Here is a 22,206-nt window from a genome sequence, read left to right on the forward strand (position 1 = left end):
AAATGACTGTTGAATTTGCAGTGTGATCATTGGTGACCTTGACTGGAATATTTTCATTGGAATGGTGTGCATGTGTTATTGGGGTGAATTGTTAAGAGGAATGAGATGAGGAACTGGCAACTATGGTCAACTTTTTAAAGGAGTTTTGCTTTTACAGGGAAGGAGAGAAGCGGGGGAGCTGGAGAAGACCATGGCTTCAGAGATCTTTAAAAAAAAATTTTTTTTCTAGTAGATATTAGAGTATGTTTGTATGTTGATGGATGGGAGAAATTGATTATGCTAGAGAGAGGAGTAACTGAAGGAGTAAAGTCCTTGAGAAGAACAGGGGGTGGTGTTCCTAACATAAGTGGAAGGATTAATCTTTAATAGGAGCAGAGACACTTAGGGCAATGTTAAGTTTCTATTTGGGATTTGTGGTTTTCACTTGAACATCAGACCGCTTAATGGTGGTTGTTTCCTGCTCCCTCCCCCAGCAGTGCTGCTTGGGGCAGACACAGGAAGTTTTTTTTTTTTTTTTTTTTTTTTTTTTAGTTAATTGGGGAATGAGTTTAATTAGCATTAGGGCTTTGCCATATGAGTACACTGCAGGAAGAAAGGTATCAAGGTTGTCAAGAGTATTTGCAAGGGAGTGATTATGATGAATGCCCAAGGAATCTAAACTGGCTAAGGAGGAAGTGAGGACCTTAAAGGTGACTGATAATGAGGGAGAGTCAGGGAGAGTGGTTCTGTTTTGATGAAGCCAGCTAATAGCTGGGTTTGGGGTACCAGAGTGAATTTATTTAATCCACGGAGGTTGGGAATCTGAGAAACTTGAAGTGGATTTCGGAGAAGGTGCAGGTTTAGGTGACAACAAAATCGAGAGTATGATTATGGGGATATGAGCTTACAGTCTGTTAATATTTGTCGGGAACACAGGCAGTCTTAATCCTGTCTCCTTGCTCATCTATGAGAATTGAAAAGAAATGTACAAAGATGACAAATTAGGCAACAGTCTCATCAACCACAGATAGCTGTTGATATAAACATCCTTATAGTCAAATCAGGATCTTTGTATGTATACTGTTTTATATCTTTTTCCTGTTAATATATCATGTGTTTTCTTCAGGGCATTAAATATTCTTTTAAAATATTTAGTGTTTAACTTGAGTATTAGAATTAAATAGTATTTACATATTAATGTTTAGTACTACCTGACTAAACCATTCTTTTGTCGAACATTTATAAGTTGTTTCTATTTTTTCTTGTTATAGCCTTTCCTGCTGAAAGGCATATCTTTACATAATACTTTTTTTTTAAATAAATTTATTTATTTTTGGCTGCACTGGGTCTTTGTTGCTGTGCGCGGCTTTCTCTAGTTGCGGCGAGTGGGGGCTACTCTTCATTGCGGTGCGCGGGCTTCTCATTGCGGTGCGCGGGCTTCTCATTGCGGTGGCTTCTCTTGTTGCGGAGCACCGGCTCTAGGCACACGGGCTTCAGTAGTTGTGGTTCGCGGGCTCTAGAGCGCAGGCCCAGTAGTTGTGGCGCACAGGCTTAGTTGCTCCGCAGCATGTGGGATCTTCCCAGACCAGGGATTGAACCTGTGTCCCCCGCATTGGCAGGCGGATTCTTAACCCGCTGCACCACCGGGGACGTCCCATAATACTTTTTATCTGAGTTTATTTCCATAAGATAGATTACTGGAAGAAAATTACTAGGTCATAGTATCTGAACTTATGACCAAGGTGTTTTCTAGGAAGTTTGTTGTAAATTGCTCTAGCACTGGCACTGTATGAGGCAGCCCATTTCATCATATTCTCACCATTAATAAAACCTTTTTTTTTTTTAAGTCAGATAGAAAAATTAACTGTCCCATTTTATCTGTTTATTTAACTTTTTTTTTTTTTGAAAAACATTGAGTTTATTTAGATAAACATTTGACCAAGCCCTAGTTTATCCAGTGAACTTGAGTAAGTTCTATGAACTAGACATTTTATGGGCAAGTAAGTGGCAGAAAAAAGTAAAAAAAATAATTCATTTAACTTTTTATTAAGAAAATGTTCAAGTGGAAGCGTTGAAAGAACAGTATGCTTCTGTCATCACTGCCTAGATTCAACAATTGTTAATGCTGCTGTTATGAAGATAATTCACTACCAAAAGCTGAGCATGCATCTCCTCTAAATAGCATTCTTTTACATAACCACAGTATCATTATTCTACCTAAGAAAATTGTTAATTCCTTAGTATCTAATATTCATATTTTCCCATATCTCCCTAGTTACTTAAAAAAATGTCTTTTATAGTTTTTTGGATTTTTGTTTCGAAGAATCCGCTTAAGGTTTACACATTGCATATGAATGTAGTATTTTTGCTTGTTTGTTTGGGGTTTTTTTTTTGGCTTGCGGGATCTTGGTTCCTGGACCAGGGATTGAACCCTGGTAATGGCAGTGAAAACGCTGAGTCCTCGCCAGGGGATTCCCTTAATGTAGTTTTTAGTCTTTTAAAATTTATGATGGTTCTCCTGCACACACCTCTATTTTTAATCCTGGAGATTTCCTCATGGTGATGCTTTAACTTGTATTTCTTATAAACTGGGAGTTTAGGTATAAAGGTTTGACTGGATTATCAGGTTAAACATTTTTGGCAAGACTCCAAGTGTAATGTCGGTACTTCATATTGAATCATGTTAATATATGTGTAATATCAGGTTTTCTCACTGTTCGTCATGTCAGGTCACTTGTGTAATCACTTGATTAAGGTGGGAGCCACAAGATCTCTTCGTGAAGGTATATTTTATTCCTTTTGCAGTTCGCAAGTAAACTGAAGTTAATGCTTTGGTCCTTTGCAAATATCTTACTCTTTAGTATCCTTTCACCTGATAAGGATCATCATCCATTGATTTTCCTAATTGTCAACTTTATATTTACCTAGCTAGAATTGTTCGAGAAAGAAGAGCTTTCCATCATTAACTGGGATGAAAATTACTTATTATCAGAGTATAGATTTGGTGTAATAGTCACCTCCTATGGCAACAAATGATTTTCCTCTTTCTCTCTTTTTTTTAATATTTTAATTTATTATTTTTGGCTGCATTGGGTCTTCGTTGCTGCATGTGGGCTTTCCCTCGTTGTGGCGAACGGCGCTTCTCATTGCGGTGGCTTCTCGTGTTGCGGAGCACGGGATCTAGGCGTGCGGGCTTCAGTAGTTGCAGCACGAGGGCTTCAGTAGTTGTGGGCTCTAGAGCGCAGGCTCAGTAGTTGTGGTGCACGGGCGTAATTGCTCCGTGGCATGTGGGATCTTCCCGGACCAGGGATTGAACCCGTGTTCCCTGCACTGGCAGGCGGATTCTTAACCACTTCGCCACCAGAGAAGTCCCCTTTTCTCTTTTTTAAATCAGTGTGTGGATGTCTTAGCCCATGCTGCCACAGCAAAATACCATAGACTGGGTGGCATAAACAACAGAAATTCATTTTCTCACAGTTCTGGAGGCAGGGGACTTCAAGTCATAGCTGTGAAAGTAATTTGAGATTGGTCTCTGTTTGAAATTCTTGTGGTTAAAATACGTTTATGCAAAATAAATTTGTCTATGTTTGATTTTATAGAAGAGTTTGTGTTTAGGTGGAAGGATTACTGTAAGTAGTAGCAGTGATGGCAAATATTCTTACCCCTTTTTTTAAGGAAAACATAGTTTTGCCTCAATTTTAGATATATATCCTTTGTCACTTTAACATCTGTATTTGTCAAATTAAGGCATTTCCAAATACCTTTTTGATAAAAATTTTCATGGAATTGTATTCTTGAATTTTTGGAATAAACCCCTCTTGGTCATAGTGAATAGTACTTAAATTTGTTATGGTATGTTAACCAAGATTTTGTTGAGAATTGTGTAACTTTTTAGTGAGACTAGCCTGTGTTTGTTCAGAATTGTGCTGGCTGAGTTTGGGGGATCAAAGCCATTGTTTGTCCTATAAAATGTGTTTGTAACCATTCTGTCCCTTTCATTGTTTTGAAACAGTGTGGGATCATTTTTTGTAAAGTGGAATGTATGTTTGAGAACCAGGTGGCTTTTTAGTGAGTGGTTGCTAAATTTTTGTCAGTTTAGGTATTTAAAAAAAAATCTCTTGGGACTTCCCTGGCGGTCCAGTGGTTAAGACTTCGCATTCCAATGCAGGGGGGTGCGGGTTCAATCCCTGGTCGGGGGAGGTAAGATCCCACATGCCTTGTGGCCAAAAAACTGAAACGTAAAACAGAAGCAGTATTATAACAAATTCAATAAAAATGGTCCACATCAAAAAAAAAACTCTTATTTAAGATATTACATTTCACTTATGATCTGTTTTTAATGTATAGTAAACACAGGATATGGTTTATCTATTTTTTTTTGGTTTATCTCATTTTTTAAAGGTTTTTTAAAAAATTATTTATTTATTTATTTCTACTTTTTTTTTTTTTTTTTTTTTGGGGGCTGCATCCCGTCTTTGTTGTGGCATTCGTTACGGCACTTGGGCTTCTCTCTAGTTGTGGCGCACAGGCTCCAGGGCGTGCGGGCGCAGTAGTTGTGGTACATGGGCTTAGTTTCTCCACGGCACGTGGGATCTTAGTTCCCCAACCAGGGATCAAACCCATGTCCCCTGCATTGGAAGGTGGATTCTTTACCACTGGACTACAAGGGAAGTGTCGGTTTATCTCGTTTTTTAGTTTCCTTTCTCTTTCTTCCCTTTAGTTTACTTATTCTGTATTTTATCAGTTGAGCCCATGACTTTTTGGTTTTATTTATTTTATTTCATTGAGTCACTAGTTCCATTGTTTTTCTTCCTTTTTGTTTGGTTCAGTTCTTTAGTTTTTGTTTTTGTTTTGTTTGTTTTTTTTTTCCTTTTTGCTGTCAGTACTTTGAACCCTTTAAAATTCCTTCTTAAATTTTCTTAGGTGACATAGGAGTTTGGAAGGTTAAAAGAAAAGTTGTTTTAAATTACTTAAGAGTACAGAGTCTCATTGTTAAAATTTTTCAATTACAGAAATATACAGAGTAAAAGTTTTCATTACCCATCCACCCTTTCCTTCCTTCCCTCAATCCTAATCCTCTCTTTCAGAAGGAAACTTTAACAACTTTTTCTATGCATCTACATATTCAGAAAACATAGGAACTTGTAGTTTGTTGACTGAAAAAAAAATACACAACCTAGAAGTTGAGAATTATGTTTTATTTGGCGGGTTTTCCAAGGACTTAAGCATGGAAGATAGCCTCTCAGATTGCCCTGAGGAACTGGTCCAAAGAGATAAGGGAGGAGCCAGGACTTATAGGAGTTTTGCAACAAAAACCAGGTAGTGGGAACATCAAAAGATTACCGTTAATTAATGAAAACCAGACATCTCAAGGTAGTGAATTTAACACTTTTCTATGTATGGGAAGATGCGAGAGTTCGGGCTCATTGAAATCGTTCCTTTGATATGCACCTTAACTATTTAGGGCCTGTATGTATCCTGCTTTTTTCCGTCCTGAATCCCCTCAGGGTACACCGTCAGGACTGGGTGCAGTGGCTGAATGCTAGATGGCTGCAACATCCTTTGTTTACGGATACTGCAAGCAGTATTTTTTGTTTACAAGTTTATGAACTTTCATAAATACAAACAAGAGTACAGACACACTAAAAGTTATTTTAGCTCTGTGTGATGATAGATGTTGTAAAGGAAAGCTTGTGCAGTATCACAAGACTTTTGAACAAAGAGATCTAAGAACAGCCTTCTGACACCTGATTAGTTGGTAAGAGAGTTTTATAGTCCTTTAGATTTTGACAAGAGAATGCCATTAACTGATTAATAAAAATTTAAAATAAATTTTTATTTTTGATTTTGTAGTATTTTATTATGATATTTCTGAACAAATTACTTGAGTATTTTTAAATGACTGTGTCCTGACTTAGCTTTAAAAAAAAAAATTACCCTGTGGTATGGACATGTTGAATACATTGCCAGTTTTATTTACCAATTTGTGTTCCCCTAGGAGATGCTCAGTTATTTTGTGAAAATGTGTATATTTGATGAAGTTTCTTTTTCTTCCCCACTTTTAAAATTATCTTAGTGTACCTGCAAGGAAATGTTGAGGTCTATAATTAAAATTATATTTATTTACTTTTTGTATTTCTGCTTGTTTTTTTGATGTTAGTTAAACAAATATTATAGTATTTTTGATGTGCTTTTTGTTTCTCAATGCTTTTTAGAAGATAGATCAGTTCTTGCTGTTCTCCTCAGACTTGTTGAGTCTTTGTCCATTTTTGTCTTTTAGACTTAAGTATTTATTCCTTCTTGTAGGGAATGATTACTGGATTTTGATTTTAATATATATGGTGACACATTTGAAGAGTTCAACAACGTGTAAATTTATTGTTGGAATTGGTAACTTTGTGCTTCCATTTTATGTTTATCTTCATTTTTATTTGCATAAACTATTTAACAAACAACTTTCAACTTTAACAGAAAGCCTGTCATTTCCATGAACTAATTAAATTTCTAGTTATTTAGATATATTAATATTTAACAGTTAATATTCTAATATTTTTGTCTCTCAGACTTTTTATTTTAAGCCTCTGTTGTGTCTGTGGATATGGTAATTGATTGACAAATAATTTTGGATCCTCCAGATCTAGGAAATACTTTAGTGGCCCAAGGATAATTTTCTTCTTGCCTTTTCTTTATTCGGGAATTTTAAAGCATATCTAGGTTATCTTGTCTCTATAGCTTCACATATAAATGTCTTTCATATTCTCAGCATGTATTAATATCTTTAAAAATATTTTCTTACACAGAAGTACCATTTTTACATCTAACAGATTAACCGAAACATCTCGATATCATGTAATAAAGTCCATATTCAGATTTCTCCAGTTGTCTCAGAAACATGCAAAGGCTGTTTTTCATTTTTACAATCTTGTTAGTTTTTATTCTGCAAATTTGTGTAGTTGGTAATCGTAGAATAAATATTTTCTGTTCTATTTTTTTCTTTACATATCATGAACACTTTTGAATGTTTAGTACTCATTTTTTTAACTTGAAGACTTAAAAAAAAAAATAGCTGTCAGGTTCACAGCAAAATTGAGAGGAATGTACAGAGATTTCCCGTATACCTCCTGCCCCCACACATGCATAGCCTCCCCCATTATCAACATCCCCCACCAACATATATATCTTTTACAGTGGTTGAATCTACATTGATACATCATAATCACCCAAAGTCCATAGTTTACCTTAGGGTTCACTCTTGGTGTTATTTATTCTGTGAGTTTGGACAAATGTATAATGACGTGTATTTATCATTATAGTATTGTACAGAGTATTTTCACTGCCCTAAAAATCCTCTGTGCTCTGCCTGTTCATCCTTCCCTCTCTCAGAACACTGACAACCACTGATTTGTTAACTGTCTCCATAGTTTTGCTTTTCCAGAATGTTATAGAGTTGGGATTGTGTAATATATAGCCTTTTCAGATTTGCTTGTTTCACTTAATATGTATTTAAGTTTTCTCCATATCTCTTCATGGCTTGATAACTATTTTTATTGCTGTATAATATTTCATTGGATGTAACAGCTTGTTTATCCATTCTCCTGTTAAAGGACATCTTGTTGGCTTCCACGTTTTGGCATCATGAATAAAGCTGCTATAAACATCTGTGTGCAGGTTTTTGTGGGGACATAAGTTTTCACATCCCTTTGGTAATTACCAAGGAGTGTGATTGCTGGATCATATGGTAAGAGTATGTTTAGTTTTTTAAGAAACTGCCAAACTGTCTTCCACAGTGGCTGTATAATTTTGTATTCCCACTAGTAATGAATGAGAGTGCCTGTTGCTCCACAACCTTGTCAGCATTTGCTCTTGTCAGTGTGCTGGATTTGTGCCATTCTAATAGGTGTGTAGCGGTATCTCACTTTAATTTGCATTTCCCCATGACTTGACTGGAGTGTCTTTTCATATGCTTATTTGTCATCTGTGTGTCTTCTTTGGTGAGGTGTCTGTTTAGGTCTTTGGCCTTTTTAAAAAAAAAAATTATTTATTTATTTTGGCTGTGTTGGGTCTTTGTTGCTGCGCACAGGCTTTTCTCTAGTTGCGGCGAGCAGGGGCTACTTTTTGTTCAGGTGCGCGGGCTTCTCATTGTGGTGGCTTCTCTTGTTGTGGAGCATGGGCTCTAGGTGTGTGGGTTTCAGTAGTTGTGGCTTGAGGGCTCTAGAGCGCAGGCTCAGTAGTTGTGGCGCACGGGCATAGTTGCTCCGTGGCATGTGGGATCTTCCCGGACCAGGGCTCGAACCCGTGTCCCCTGCATTGGCAGGCGGATTCTTAACCACTGCACCACCAGGGAAATCCCCACTACAACTCTCTTTGGATTAGTATATTTTTCTCCATCCCTTTACTTTTTTTTCAAAATTGTGATGTTGTAAAATACGCATAAAAGTCACCATCTTAACCATTCATGTTGCCGTGAATCCACCATCTTGCAAAACTGAAAGTCTATACCCAGTGAACAATAACTCCCTTTTCCCTCTACCCCCACCTCCTGGTAACTACCGTTTTACTTTCTGACTCTGTAAGTAGAATCATAAAGTATCTTTTTGTGACTGACTTATTTCACTTAACATGATGTCCTCAAGGTGCATCCATGTTGTAACGTGTCAGATTTCCTTCCTTTTTAAGGCTGAATAATCCATTGTATGTATACACCACATTTTGTTTATTTATTCATCTGCCAATAGGCACTTGGGTTCTTCCACCTTTTGGCTTTTTTGAATAATGCCATGATGAACATGAGTGTGCAGATTATCTTATTAGAGACCCTGCTGCAGTTCTTTTGAGTATGTACCCAGAAGTGGAATTGCTGGATCACATGGTAATTCTATTTTCAATTTTTTTATGAACCATACTGTTTTCCATTGTGGCCACACCATTTTATATTCCCACCAGTGGTGCACAGAGTTCCAGTTTCTTCACATCCTTGCCAACACTTGTTATTTCCAGATTTTTTGATAGTGGCCATCTCAATGGATGCGAGGTGGTATCTCATTGTGGTTTTGATTTGCATTTTCCTAGTGATAGTTACATAGTGATTGAGCATCTTTTTATGCACTTGATGGCCATTTGTATATCTTGTAGAGAAATGTCTATTCAAGTACTTTGCCATTAAAAATTTTTTTAATGGTTTCTCTATTATTTATTTTTTAAAATATTCATTCATTCATTATTTATTTATTTATTGGCTGCATCGGGTCTTAGTTGGGGTGCACGGGCTCTTCGTTGCGGTCTTAGTTGCAGCTTTTCTCTAGTTGTGGCGCATGGGCTCCAGTGCGCATAGGCTCTGTAGTTGTGACATGCAGGCTGTCTAGTTGTGGCATGCAGGCTTAGTTGCCCCGCAGCATGTGGGGTCTTAGTTCCTTGACCAGGGATCGAACTGGCGTCCCCTGAATTGCAAGACAGATTCTTAACCAGTGGACCACCAGGGAAGTCCCACTTTGCCATTTTTAAATTAGGTTGTTTGTTTTTTGTTGTTGAGTTTAAGAGCTCTATATATTTTGGATATTAACCACTTGTCATTTATATGATTTGCAGATATTTTCTCCTATTCCATAGGTTGCCTTTTCACTCTGTTGATTGTATGCTTTGATACACAGAAGTTTTTCATTTTGATGTAGTCCGTTTTATTTTTACTTTTGTTGCCTGTGTTTTTGGTGTTGTATTTAAAGTGGGATTTTTATAGACAACATAAAGTTGAATCTTTTTTTTATCTACTTCAGCAGTATATTTTAATTATTTAGACCATTGACATGTAAGATCATAATTGATAGTTGGATTAATGCCTACCATATTTTTAAAATGGTTTTCTATTTATTGCCCTTGTTCTTTTTTTTGTCTTCCACTGTTTTCTGCCTTATCTTGTTTTTAATTGATCATTTTATATGATTCTAGTTTTTTCTTCTCTTAGCGTAGCAGTTGTGCTTTAAAAAAAAACAAAACACTTTACCCTTGAATTGCCATACACACTTACTTAAAAGTGCTCTTCCAGGAATTCCCTGGTGGTCCAGTGGTTAGGACTCTGCACTTCCACTGACGGGGGGCCTGGGTTCGATCCCTGGTTGGGGAACTAAGATCTTGCAAGCTGTGTAGCCCAGCCAAAAAAAAAAAAAAAGCTCTTCCAGATAACACTACATTACTTCATGGGTAGTGCATATTTTATTTCATCTTCATTTATTCCTTCCCTAATGCTGTTCCTTTCTTTAAATACATTCAAAGTATCTGATCGATATCATTATCCTTCTTTCTAAAGAATTTCTTTTAACATTTCTTGCAAGGCACGTCTGCTGGCAACAGATTCCCTTAATTTTTGTTTACCTGAAAAGTCTTTATTGTTGATTTCTGAGGGATAATTCCATTGGATATAGAAATCTAGGTTGGTGGGGCTTTTTCTTTTAACATTTTAAATGTATCACTCTATTCTCTTCTAGCTTCCATGAATCCGAAGAGAAGTCTAATGTAACTCTTATCATTGCTCCTGTATAGGCAAGGTGTTTTTTTTCCTCTGGCTTCTTTCAAGATGTTTTCTTTGTTCTGATTTTCTTCAGTTTGAATATGGTATACTTAGGTATAGATTTTGGTTTGAACTCTGAGCTTCCTGGATCTGTGATTTGGTATCTATCATTAATTTAGGGAAATTCTTATTTATTGCTTCAAATATTACTTGTTTTCTTCTCCTTCTGGTATTCCCATTACGCATGTGTTACACCTTTTGGATATTCTGTTGTCTTTTTCATGTGTTTTTCCTTTGCATTTCAGTTTTGGAAGTTTCTATTGACATTTCTTCTAGCTCACTGATTCTTTCTCCACATTTATATACTAATGAGTCCATCAAAAGCATTTTTTTTTCTGTTACAATCTTTTTGATTTCTAGCATTTCCTTCTGATTCTTTCTTAGAGATTCCATCTCTCTGCTTACATTACCCATGTGTTTTGGATGTTGTCAACGCTTTCTGTTACAGCACTTAGCATATTAGTCATAGTTTTAAATTTCCAGTCTAATTCCAACATTTCTGCCATATCTGAGTCTGGTTCTGATGCTTACTCTGCCTCTTTAAACTGTGTTTTTTGTCTTTTAGTATGCCTTGTAATTTTTTTCTTGAAAGCCAGGCATGATGTACTAGAAAAGGAACTATATAAGTAGGTCTTTAGTGTTAGCTTTTATGGTTATCTGGCTAGGGTTTAGGCTGTGTTTACTATTTGCAGTAGCTATAGGTGTCAGGCTAGAGGGGGCTGGAGGGTATTGCCTCTCTCTCAGGTTGGTTAGATCTGTTAAAACCCCAGTTGATGTTATGCTCTGGTGAAATAGTTTCGCTTGTGGGCAGGCCTTGTTAAAAAGAATCAAATACTCTGGGCTTATTTCTAAATAAGAGAAATGGCTACTTTCTCCCTTCCCTTGCCAGAAGCATGAGGGGATTTTTCTCTGATCTTCACTGTGAAAACGTTGTAGGAATCCTGGAGGTAAAAATTCACAAAAGCGGTAGGGCCCCCTGGGAGTTTTTCACTCTCAAATTTATCCCAACTGTGCCTCCAGCAATGTCAATTACAATTTAGGTTTTCATACTCTGGTAGTGGTTCAAGCAGAGATGCTTGTGAGCTTTTGTTCTGGTTTGATTCTCTTTTTCTGCCCGTTTGTCTCTCCAGTTTTGGGGGCTGTGGTTGACCCTGTGACTTCAAGTCTGATGGATCTAAGAAGAATAGTTGATTATCAGTTTGGACAGTCATTTATTCTTCTCATTTTGGATTTCACCCATTCTACCACATTCCATCTTCTTCATTACATTATCTGCTATCCTTGTTTTTAACGTCTAACTCTACCATAGCTGTGTCATGAGCATTTAAACATACTTTTTAATGGCTATGTTATAAAGAAAACCCACCTTCTGCCCTCTTTCTTCATCCAAACTACTGCTTTGTTTCTCACTTCCCCCTTTATAGCCAACATTTGGAGGAGTTCTCTCTAATCATGCTCTCCATTTCCTCACCTTTCATGACTATCCAGTTAATAGTGGGTCCTTTTATCTTTTCACTTTGCAAAGACCTCCCTGCTGCTCAGCCTTTTTAAAGTGTTTCAGAACAAAAGTTATATGTGTATGTGTTTAAAATAATTTTCAAACAGCACCATGGTGTCCCATTTACCTCAGATCCGTAGTTTTTCGTTTTCCTACCCTCAGGGATCCACCATTGCCAGTTTCTTGTGTGTGTTTTCGGAAGTTTGTGTATGTGCACATTCAGGGCTTTCGCTGTGAAGAAGATAATTTTTGCTTATTTTTTATTTGTGCAGTCTTAATAGTAATATATGTAAAGTGTAAAGTCTCTTTGAGTTAAGTGTAAAATAAAAATTCTAAATGGTAAATATTGTGTCATAGTGTAAATGGTGGTGTGTATTTCTTACTGGGCAGACACTGGGGCATCCTATAATTGATGGTATCTTAAGAGTCGGTGAAATAGAATGTATATGCCTTGGCTCCTGCATCATCTTTGGAACCAGGCTTTGCTGATTATTAGCTGTGTGTGATCTCTTTGTGTCTTAGTTTCCTTATTGGTAAACACATAAAATTGTTGTGAGGGTTAAATGAATTATTACATGTAAGTCAGTTAGGATACAGCTTATATGGTGTATTAGTTATTATTATTAATTAATCTCTCTGCAACATTAACTACTCTTCTTTTTTTTTATGAATTTATTTATTTACTTTTGGCTGCGTTGGGTCTTCGTTGCTGCGTGTGGGCTTTCTCAAGTTGTGGCGAGCAGGGGCTGCTCTTCGTTGCGATGCGCGGGCTTCTCATTGCGGTGGCTTCTCTTGTTGCGGAGCACGGGCTCTAGGCGCGCGGGCTTAGTTGCTCTGTGGCATGTGGGATCTTCCCGGATCAGGGCTCGAACCCGTGTCCCCTGCACTGGCAGGCGGATTCTTAACCACTGCACCACCAGGGAAACCCTAACTACTCTTCTTTTTGAAACATTTTTCTTTCTTTGGTGCCAGTGATAACAGACTATCCTGGATTTTCCTCTTGCTCACCATATCTTCAGCCCAGCTCACTCCTGAACTCTAGACCTGAGTTTTCAACTGTCTACTTGGCCTTTTGGATTTTCATAAATATCTTTTTTCAACATGTCCAAAGCTGAATTTTTGATTTTCCCTTTCCCCAAACTCTGACCCCTCAATTTCCCGTTTCCTTATCTTAGTTATTGTTTTACCATTGACCCAGTGGAAAATCAAAACCATTAGAGTGATCCTTGTTCCCTCCTTAAGATCGTACAGTTTTAGTATGTAATAACTAAATCCTATAAATTTTATCTCCTACCTGTCTTAATTCATCTGCTTCTCTTCATCTCATTGTACTTTCTAATCACTCTCACTGGATTCCTAACTTTCTTCTCTGTATCTGCTTTAATCTCCCTCCAGGCATTTCCCTCCCACTGCAGCCAGGATGTTTTAAAAGACCCAAATCTGTTTGTCTTGTCACAACTTTTTTTCTTATTGTTCTTCATGACCCTGCATAATCTGGCTCCTGCCTACTTTCCCTCCCTCATTTCTGCTCTTTTATTCTGTGTATTCTAGTCACATTGGTGGCTTTTCAATTTCTAAACATGCCAAGTCCTTCCTTGCCTCTACTTTGCACAGGATGAACTTTCTGCCTGAAATGCTGTCATTGCCTAAGTTAAATCTTTTAAAGGTGATTTCCTGAGGGAATCCTCTTCTTATCATGACTCATGGTATCCTATCCTTCATTTTAAAATTATATAATTTGTTGTTTAATACCTTAGAATGAAAATTCTATTTATGGGGATAAGGTAGGTTAGAGAACATTTCTGGTTGATGATTTTACCACCAGTACCTATTTGCCTTGCAAATGGTGGGTACTTAATAAATATTCATGGAATTAGTAGGTTCAGAACTGTAATTATTCTGTACTCTAGATTGTGTGAAGTGTGATGACAAAAGTCCAGAAAGTAAAATTTTAATGGCACACTGTTGCTGTAATTGGAGAGGCTATTATTTCCTGGTTCTTTGGAGCTACACTGTCCAGTACTGTACCCACTAGCTATGTGTGATGTTTTTTTTTCCTTCAAGTTTTAAAAAAATTACTCTTTTTAAAAGTGTATAAGTCAGTGGTTATTAGTATATTCACAAGGTTGTGCAGTTATTACAAGTATCTAATTCCAGAACATTCTCATCACCCCCAAAAGAATCCCTGTACCTATTAACAGATCCTTCCTATTTTCCCCTCCTCCCTGAGAAACCGATATTTTACTTTCTGTTTCTGTGGATCTGCCTATCACATGTGGCTTTAGAACACTTGAAGTGTGGCCATTCCAAATTGAAAGGTGCTGTAATTGTAAGTTAGACACTGGATCTCGAAGACTTAGTATTATAAAATGTGAAGTATCTCAGAAATTTTCATTTTGATTACATGTTAAAATGATAATTTTTAATATATTGGAGATAAATATTAAAATTTCTTCTGTTTCCTTTTACTCTTTTTAATGTGAATACTAGAAAAATTTAAAAATACATTTGTAGAACACTCCCTCACACCATACACAGAAGTGAACTCAAAATGGCTTAAAGACTTAAAATATAAGACATAACACCATAAAACTCCTAGAAGAAAACATAGGCAAAACGTTCTCTGGCATAAATTGTACCAGTGTTTTCCTAGGTCAGTCTCCCAAGGCAATAGAATTAAAAGCAAAAATAAACAAATGGGACCTAACCAAACTTAAAAGCTTTTGCATAGCAAAGGAAACCATGAACAAAATGAAAAGACAACCTATGGGCTGGGAGAAGATATTTGCAAATGTTGTGACCAACAAGGGCTTAATTTCCAAAATATACAAACGGCTCATACAGCTCAATAACAAAAAAACCAAACAACCCAATCAAAAAATGGACAGAAAACCTAAATAGACATTTCTCTAAAGAAAACATACAGATGACCAGTGGGCACATGAAACAATGCTCAATGTCATTAATTATTAGAGAAGTGCAAATCAAAGCTACAATGAAGTTATCACCTCACACCAGTCAGAATGGCCATCATTAAAAAAATCTACAAATTTTAAATGCTGGAGAGGGTGTGGAGAAAAGGGAACCCTCCCATGTTATTGGTGGGACTGTAAATTGGTGCAGCTACTATGGAAGACAGTATGGAGGTTCCTTAAAAAACTAGAGCTGCCATATGATCCAGCAATCCCACTTCTGGGCATATATCCAGATAAAACTATAATACAGAAAGATACATGCACCCCAGTGTTCATAGCAGCACTATTTACAATAGCCAATACATGGGAGCAACCTTAATGTTCATCAACAGTTGAATGGATAAAAAAGATGTGGTGTATATACATATACATATACATATACACACACGATGGAATACTAGTCCGCCATATAAAGAATGAAATAATTCTATTTGCAGCAACATGGATGGACCTAGAGATTATACTAAATGAAGTAAGTCAGAGAAAGACAAATATCATATCACTTATATGTGGAACCTAAAGAAATGATACAAATGGGGAATTTCCTGGAGGTCCAGTGGTTAGGACTCAGTGCCTTCACTGAGGTGGCCCGGGTTCAAGCCCTGGTTGGGGAACTAAGATCCCACAAGTTGCATGCCCCCTCCCAAAAAAAAGATGCAAATGAACTTATTTATAAAATAGAAACAGACTTACATAGAAAACAAACTTATGGTTACTAAAGGGGAAGGGGGTGTGGAAGGGATAAATTGGGAGTTTGGGATTAGCAGATACAAACTGCTATATGTAAAATAGATAGATAACAAGGTCCTACTGTTTAGCACAGGGAACTATATTAAATATCCTATAATAAACCATAATGGAACAGAATATGAAAAAGAATATATCTGGGGGCTTCTGTGGTGGTCCAGTGGCTAAGACTCTGCACTCCCAATGCAGGGGCCCTGGGTTTGATCCCTGGTCAGGGAGCTAGATCACACATGCTGAACTAAAGATCTGGAGTGCTGCAACTAAGACCCGACGCAGCCAAATAACTAAATAAATATTTTTTTAAAAAAGCATATATATGTATAACTGAATCATTTTGCTGTATACCAGAAGCTAACACAACATTGTAAATCAACTATATTTCAATTAAAAAAAATACAATCACTTATGAATAACTGGAAAAAAATAAAGTACATTTGTGGCTTATGTTATATTTCTATTGGATAGCACTGGTCTAGAATTTGTTTTTTAGTAAGGACCACAAATGTGTCCCCATGGCCTCAGTTTCCCATTTTTCTTCTGGTCTCTTAGTTTCCATGTCAGCCCTGCTTTGGAAATGTGAATGTCCCAAGTTTCAGGTTTTTAACTGCTTAGGAGGTGGAAATGTTTTTTCTTGAGCCCTAGAATAGTAGGGGAAACATAAGTCATTTATGTTAAATTATGAGAAAGTAATGGCAAGTGTTAAACAAGCCTCATTTCCAACAAATGAGGAAGAATTGAATTTCACATTTATTTACATGATAATAATGAGCAATGTTCCTGAATTTTGGTAGCAGTGATTTGACTAGGAAACAAATTAATCGTTTTTTTAATAGCATATGAGAATTATCTATAATTTTAGGGGTCATTTAGAATTATATTTGCTTATCTGAAATTTGGATTTAAATTATATTTTAGAAAACTTTTTCCAGAATAAATAGAAGAGAGGCTAAAGTGATAAATTATTCCTTTAAAGTAGAATATTTGCTTTATGTAGAACTTTTCTGCTCCAACATCATTATCAAAAGTCAACATATTGAGGTGTTAAAATGGCTACTATACATTCAGCATTTACTATTTGGTAGGCATTAATACTGTATTCATTAAATTCCCCCATGAACCGTATGTGGTAGGTACTATTATAATTCCCAATTGACTGAGGATGAAACTGAGGTATGGAGTGGTTAGTTAACTTGCTCAAGGTCACATAGGTAGTACGTTTTAAACAGGTTAAACAACAGTAGCTTATACTTAGTGCTTTCTCAATAAAATCTATCAATTGTTAGTTTTTCCCAGGAGAATGTAAGCTCCAAGTGGGCAGGGACTTAGTTTTGTCACTTAGTTGTTTCACTGACAGTTGAGATTGCTTTCTGGCATGTGGTAGATCCCAGGAATTATTTGAAAGAATTTTGTGATGATGATGATGTCAGTTCATCAAGAGACTTGGCCTTGAGAATCTACTAGAATTGCTTTAAATTTTGCACTGTTGCTTATTAGCAGTAATGTTCGTTTATTTACCACTTCAAAATTAACTTCAGCGTTATGTACTGTTTGGCATACTTTATGCATGTTATATCTTAATAAAATATTTAATGAAAAATTGTTTACTAGGAGCTGTAGCTTTTGTTCATCTCTTTTCCTTTTATGTGTTGGAAATGCATTGGAGCCACAAGGAAACGTAAGAAAAATCAAGACTACCAGAGGTCGCACTGTGTGTTTAGATAAGTTGGGAGAAGAAAGTATAGTAAAGCAACTTTCCAACTGTCCTCAGAAAGAATAGTATAGTGATAAAACAATTCAAGGTTTCATCCAAAAGCCTCAGCCTCCCTGGTTGTTGCAGTCATTAAAATCGAAAACACATTATTTTATTTATTTTTGGAAATTACAATTTCCGTTCTTAGTTTGGAAACAGACCTGTGAAATAAATTTTATAAAATAAGGCTTTGAAATCAAAGGTTTTTGTAATTAATATTGTTAGGAGAATGGTAACTATGCTACTTCTATCCAGGAAATTTTCATTTAATTCTGAGGTGTATTCTCATTTTACAATAATAAAATTGAGAGTTAGATGGTGACTTACCTGAATTAATATCACAAATAAGTGGCAGAACTGGGAATCACCTCACATCTGTCTGACTCCCAAGGCCATGATTTTTTAAAATACTGTCTGTCATTTTGCTGTTTTCCATTTTTTCCCCTTACGGTTCTTGAGTCTTAAAGTGGGATTTTAAGTTATTTTGTGTGGGCAATGAGGTTGGAGTTTTGGATTGTGGAAATACTGGATGTTTGAATTAAAGTATGGATGTAATAAATGATAATAGTTGTGTGATGGAAAAATTAAGCTGTGAAAAATCTGTCTTTAACTTTCCATTTTCTTTTTATCTTTGGTTATCTGTGGATAAAAACCCTACTCTTGAACACAGAATACTTCTTTATAATGGGATTCATCATGGTGATTGTATTTTCTTGAGTTTTTTAGTAAATTTTTCATACACGAATAGTGTTCTTTCCCTAGAGTGAAAAAAAGACTCACTTTTCTCTGAATTACAATTTTGGGGGAATGAGGACAGAGGTAATATTTGTTTATTAATATTTGTTTACTTAACATTTTACTAATCAAACAGTTGGGGGCAATCTAGAAGGCAGCTTTTCTAATTTGTTACTTCTTTCTACCCTTCCCCAAACTTCAGTGTAGTAAGTGTCCTTTAGTATCCTGCCATTTTAGGATTATTTACTTCTTTTGGGGAACGGGATATTGTGGGAACCTTACAGAGAACTTTGAAAGCATTTACGATTTGCAAGATTCGGTTACTCTTGTTTCCCTTAGAAATCGTAGGGGAGAAAAATAGATGTCTGTAAGTTACACTTTTGGCTTCTTAAATTGGTCAGTGAACGAACGTCTGGTGCCTGTGATTTTCATTTTAACATTATTCATTCCTGTGCTTACTGGAAAAAGTATTTTAGCATTACTAAAATTGTACATTTCATCCTCTTCTGCAAATACCAAGGATGATAATGATTTTTTTAGGGCACAGGAAGACGTTCCCCATTATGCATATTTATAATTAAATTTAATTTGGGGGTAAAATTATCTTCAGAAAAATATGAAATACTTTAATCCCAAATGTAGAAAAAGGTTATGAAATAAACCAGTACTAGTTAAAATGCATAAAGTAAGTTTTTTAATCCTATGTTCTTATTAAAAGATAAGATAAATTAGGAGTCATGAAATCTTTAAAATTTGGGTTTTAAATTATGTATTTTTTCTGTACTTAACATTCGGTACTAAACTATTTAGTACAGAGAAAGTGAAAATGATGGTATCTTCTCCTGGGGGTGAGGGGAGGAAGTCAAGGACCTTAAAACAATAATTCTTACACTGTTCCATCCAGTAAGCAAGTTTAAGAAGGTGGGTTCAAAAGCAAAAATTTACTTTTGAAATCTTGTGGGGCTTTCTTTCATAAGAGTACATGTGTCACTTAGGTATGAAGTGTAAAGTACAAAATAAGTAGATGTAGATAAATATAAAAATCCTAACCAAAAAATGAAAGGAAAGCTTTGTATATTAAGGATTTATGTTTTAAAAAATTGAGAAAAGGGGAGGATCATTGTGTTAGGTGAATAGACCAGTAAGATACTGGGGTAGGTTACATAATATAAGCGGAGAGCCCATTTGCAGGCAGGTACTTGTGAGCGTTAAAGTGAATCCCACTGGAGGGTTTCCTGAATCATGATCACTGTTTACTATGAGAATGGATTGTTAAAGATTATTGAGAGATTGAAGTGATAATATTGATATGACAGTACTTTGAGAAGTGTAAAGTACAAAATAAGTAGATGTAGATAAATATAAAAATCTGTTTTGAGAAGTAAGTAATTGCCATTGAAGTAAACTAAGCAGAAAAACAGTTTGAGGAAGGCATTAGAAGATTCTATTGAGGCATTTAGGCTTTAGGAATTATTGTGGAAAGCGATATTAATTAGAGCTTAGAGCTTTCATCATCCTGGCTGATGGTGTAGTATTTCAGTTAACCTAAACATGCAGAAATTTAAGTGAGCTTATAGCCTAAATAGTTTTTAATGATCTTGAATTTTCTGTTTGGGCTAGAACCCATGTAGCCCGGGGGTATCGAATTGCAGAGTTCATCTACAGATGAATAGAATTATCACTTTGGACCTAACACACATGAACTCAGCAAATATAAAATAAAGGTGTCTGCTGGTTTTCTCTAAACATTCCTGTAAAGTCAACAAGACATTGTACTGTTGTTCAAAGTGGTGTTATGTCATTAAAAACATTGCAGTTAAAATTTGTTAGTATTTTTTTTTTTTAATAGTATTGACAGCAGCTTTTTATTTATTTATTTATTTTTATATTTATGGCTGTGTTGGGTCTTCGTTTCTGTGCGAGGGCTTTCTCCAGTTGTGGCAAGTGGGGGCCACTCTTCATCGCGGTGCGCAGGCCTCTCACTATCGTGGCCTCTCTTGTTGCGGAGCACAGGCTCCAGATGCGCAGGCTCAGTAGTTGTGGCTCACGGGCCTAGTTGCTCCGCGGCACGTGGGATCTTCCCAGACCAGGGCTCGAACCCGTGTCCCCTGCATTGGCAGGCAGATTCTCAACCACTGCGCCACCAGGGAAGCCCTGTTAGTATTTTTGTTTTAAATATTCAAATTGGCTAATACGTTCTAGAAAAGCAGACTATTATTTTTACTAGAGCAGATAAGCTTATGAAAGAGCGTGTTTCAAAATTTTTTATAGGTAATACTTTAATAAAAATAGGCTTTTTTCTTGCTGATATAACTAACATTTATTTTCTGTTTATTTTTAAGACGAGCAAAAATCAAATTAAAGTAGATCTTGTAGATGAGAATTTTACAGAATTAAGAGGAGAAATAGCAGGACCTCCAGACACACCATATGAAGGCAAGTACTTTTTTCTGTATCAAAATATTGTGCGTGTTAGAACTTGTCTGAAACATTAAATCAGAATAATCTCAAGCATTTATAAACTACGTGAAAGGTAACTTCATTTGGCTTAAGGATATATACAGCAGTTTTTAAATAATAAATTTAGATACTTATCTAGACTGATTTTTCTTACTGAATTTTAGCTAATTTTTTTCTTTTCCCAAAGAGCCAAGTTACAGGTATATTATGTTAGAATCTAACAGTATAAAACATCTAGCATGTTAAGCCTTTAACTTACATGTACTCTCAGTTACCCTTCATATGGTATCTGTAAACAAACCTTGCCTTACATTTCTGACTTATGTTAATTTTTAAAGAAAAGCTTCTCTCCTCTGTTTGTCATTTAGCATGTAATTTACTCATATGTCTTCATACAGGCTGTATTCCAAATATTTAATTTTCTTTATTCAAGAAAGCTTTGAGTGATCATTTCAAGACATATAGAAAGGAGGCAGTTTTGCTGAACTCTGTGTTTACAAACTAAGTCTATAGCTACTTTAGACCATGGAATTGGGTGGTAAGATACAGAAAGAAGCTTTATAGCTTTTTATTCCCTCATTAGGCAGATCTTCAGTAGTGAGTGTTACTGTAAATTTGGATTATATAGCATAACCAAGATTCTTGCATATAATAAGCATTCAAATATTTGTTTAATGGAAATCATGTCACGGAATTTGTAGTAGTAGCACTTATTGAGTTCTTACTTGTTAGAGGTTTACGTGTATTTTCTCATGCAATCCTTATAACAAATCTTATGAGGTAAGTATGGTTATCAGTGTTTCATAGATGAAGAAACTTAAGCTCAGGAAAGTTAAGTAACTTGGCTAAGACATCTAAGCGGCACAGCTGGGATTTGAGTCCTAATAGCCTTTGACTCCAAAACCTGTGTTTCTAATCACTTTCTGCTCTTGAATAAATCAGGATTGATTGAGTATTGGAAGTGGTGGTTATGTCTCCTTTGAATGTAGTGGTTCTACAATTCTGTAATGAACAGTTACCCAAAATTTTTCAGAAAAATTCAATGTTCTAGACTTTCTCTTTTCATTCAAAGTTTTAAACACTCTAGAATGTCTTTAGCACATTCTATCAAATCTTAAATGACAAAATTTTATTTTCTGTTTTATAGTTCATATGAGCCATTTCTAGACTTATTTAATTTTGTATATTGTTTTGTGAGTGCCTCCTGTATGCCAGGTCTCATCTGGATGCTTTCATGGATGCTATTCATTTAGTCCTTTTGACAGTTGTTAGATGGAGAAGAGATCTTTAGTTATCATATAAAAATCAAGTTCGTCCTTAATAGCAGATATTGTTTGTAATGATATACAAGCTTCTTCTTGAAGGCATACATTATAAATATTCTTGAATTACTTTTTAGGTTGTTTAGATGTATTTTTGAAAGATAGTAGGGCAGTAGCATTATCACCATGGAGCTCTTCCAATAAATTGATATTTATAAACAAGAGATCTCCTGAACTAG

General features: G+C 35.9%; 1 protein-coding gene across 1 annotated transcript in view; it reads left to right on the top strand.

Annotated features, from left to right (window-relative positions):
* The window catches only part of UBE2K (ubiquitin conjugating enzyme E2 K), a 72,881-nt gene that overhangs the window by 15,737 nt on the left and 34,938 nt on the right, over positions 1–22,206 (top strand). The window contains exon 2 of the mRNA XM_061191332.1: positions 20,588–20,681. Within this exon, the coding sequence (XP_061047315.1) occupies positions 20,588–20,681 (94 nt within the window). The remainder of the gene's footprint in view (positions 1–20,587; positions 20,682–22,206) is intronic.

The sequence above is a fragment of the Eubalaena glacialis genome, chromosome 5 (genome assembly GCF_028564815.1).
Source record: "Eubalaena glacialis isolate mEubGla1 chromosome 5, mEubGla1.1.hap2.+ XY, whole genome shotgun sequence".
Taxonomy (NCBI): Eukaryota; Metazoa; Chordata; class Mammalia; order Artiodactyla; family Balaenidae; genus Eubalaena; species Eubalaena glacialis.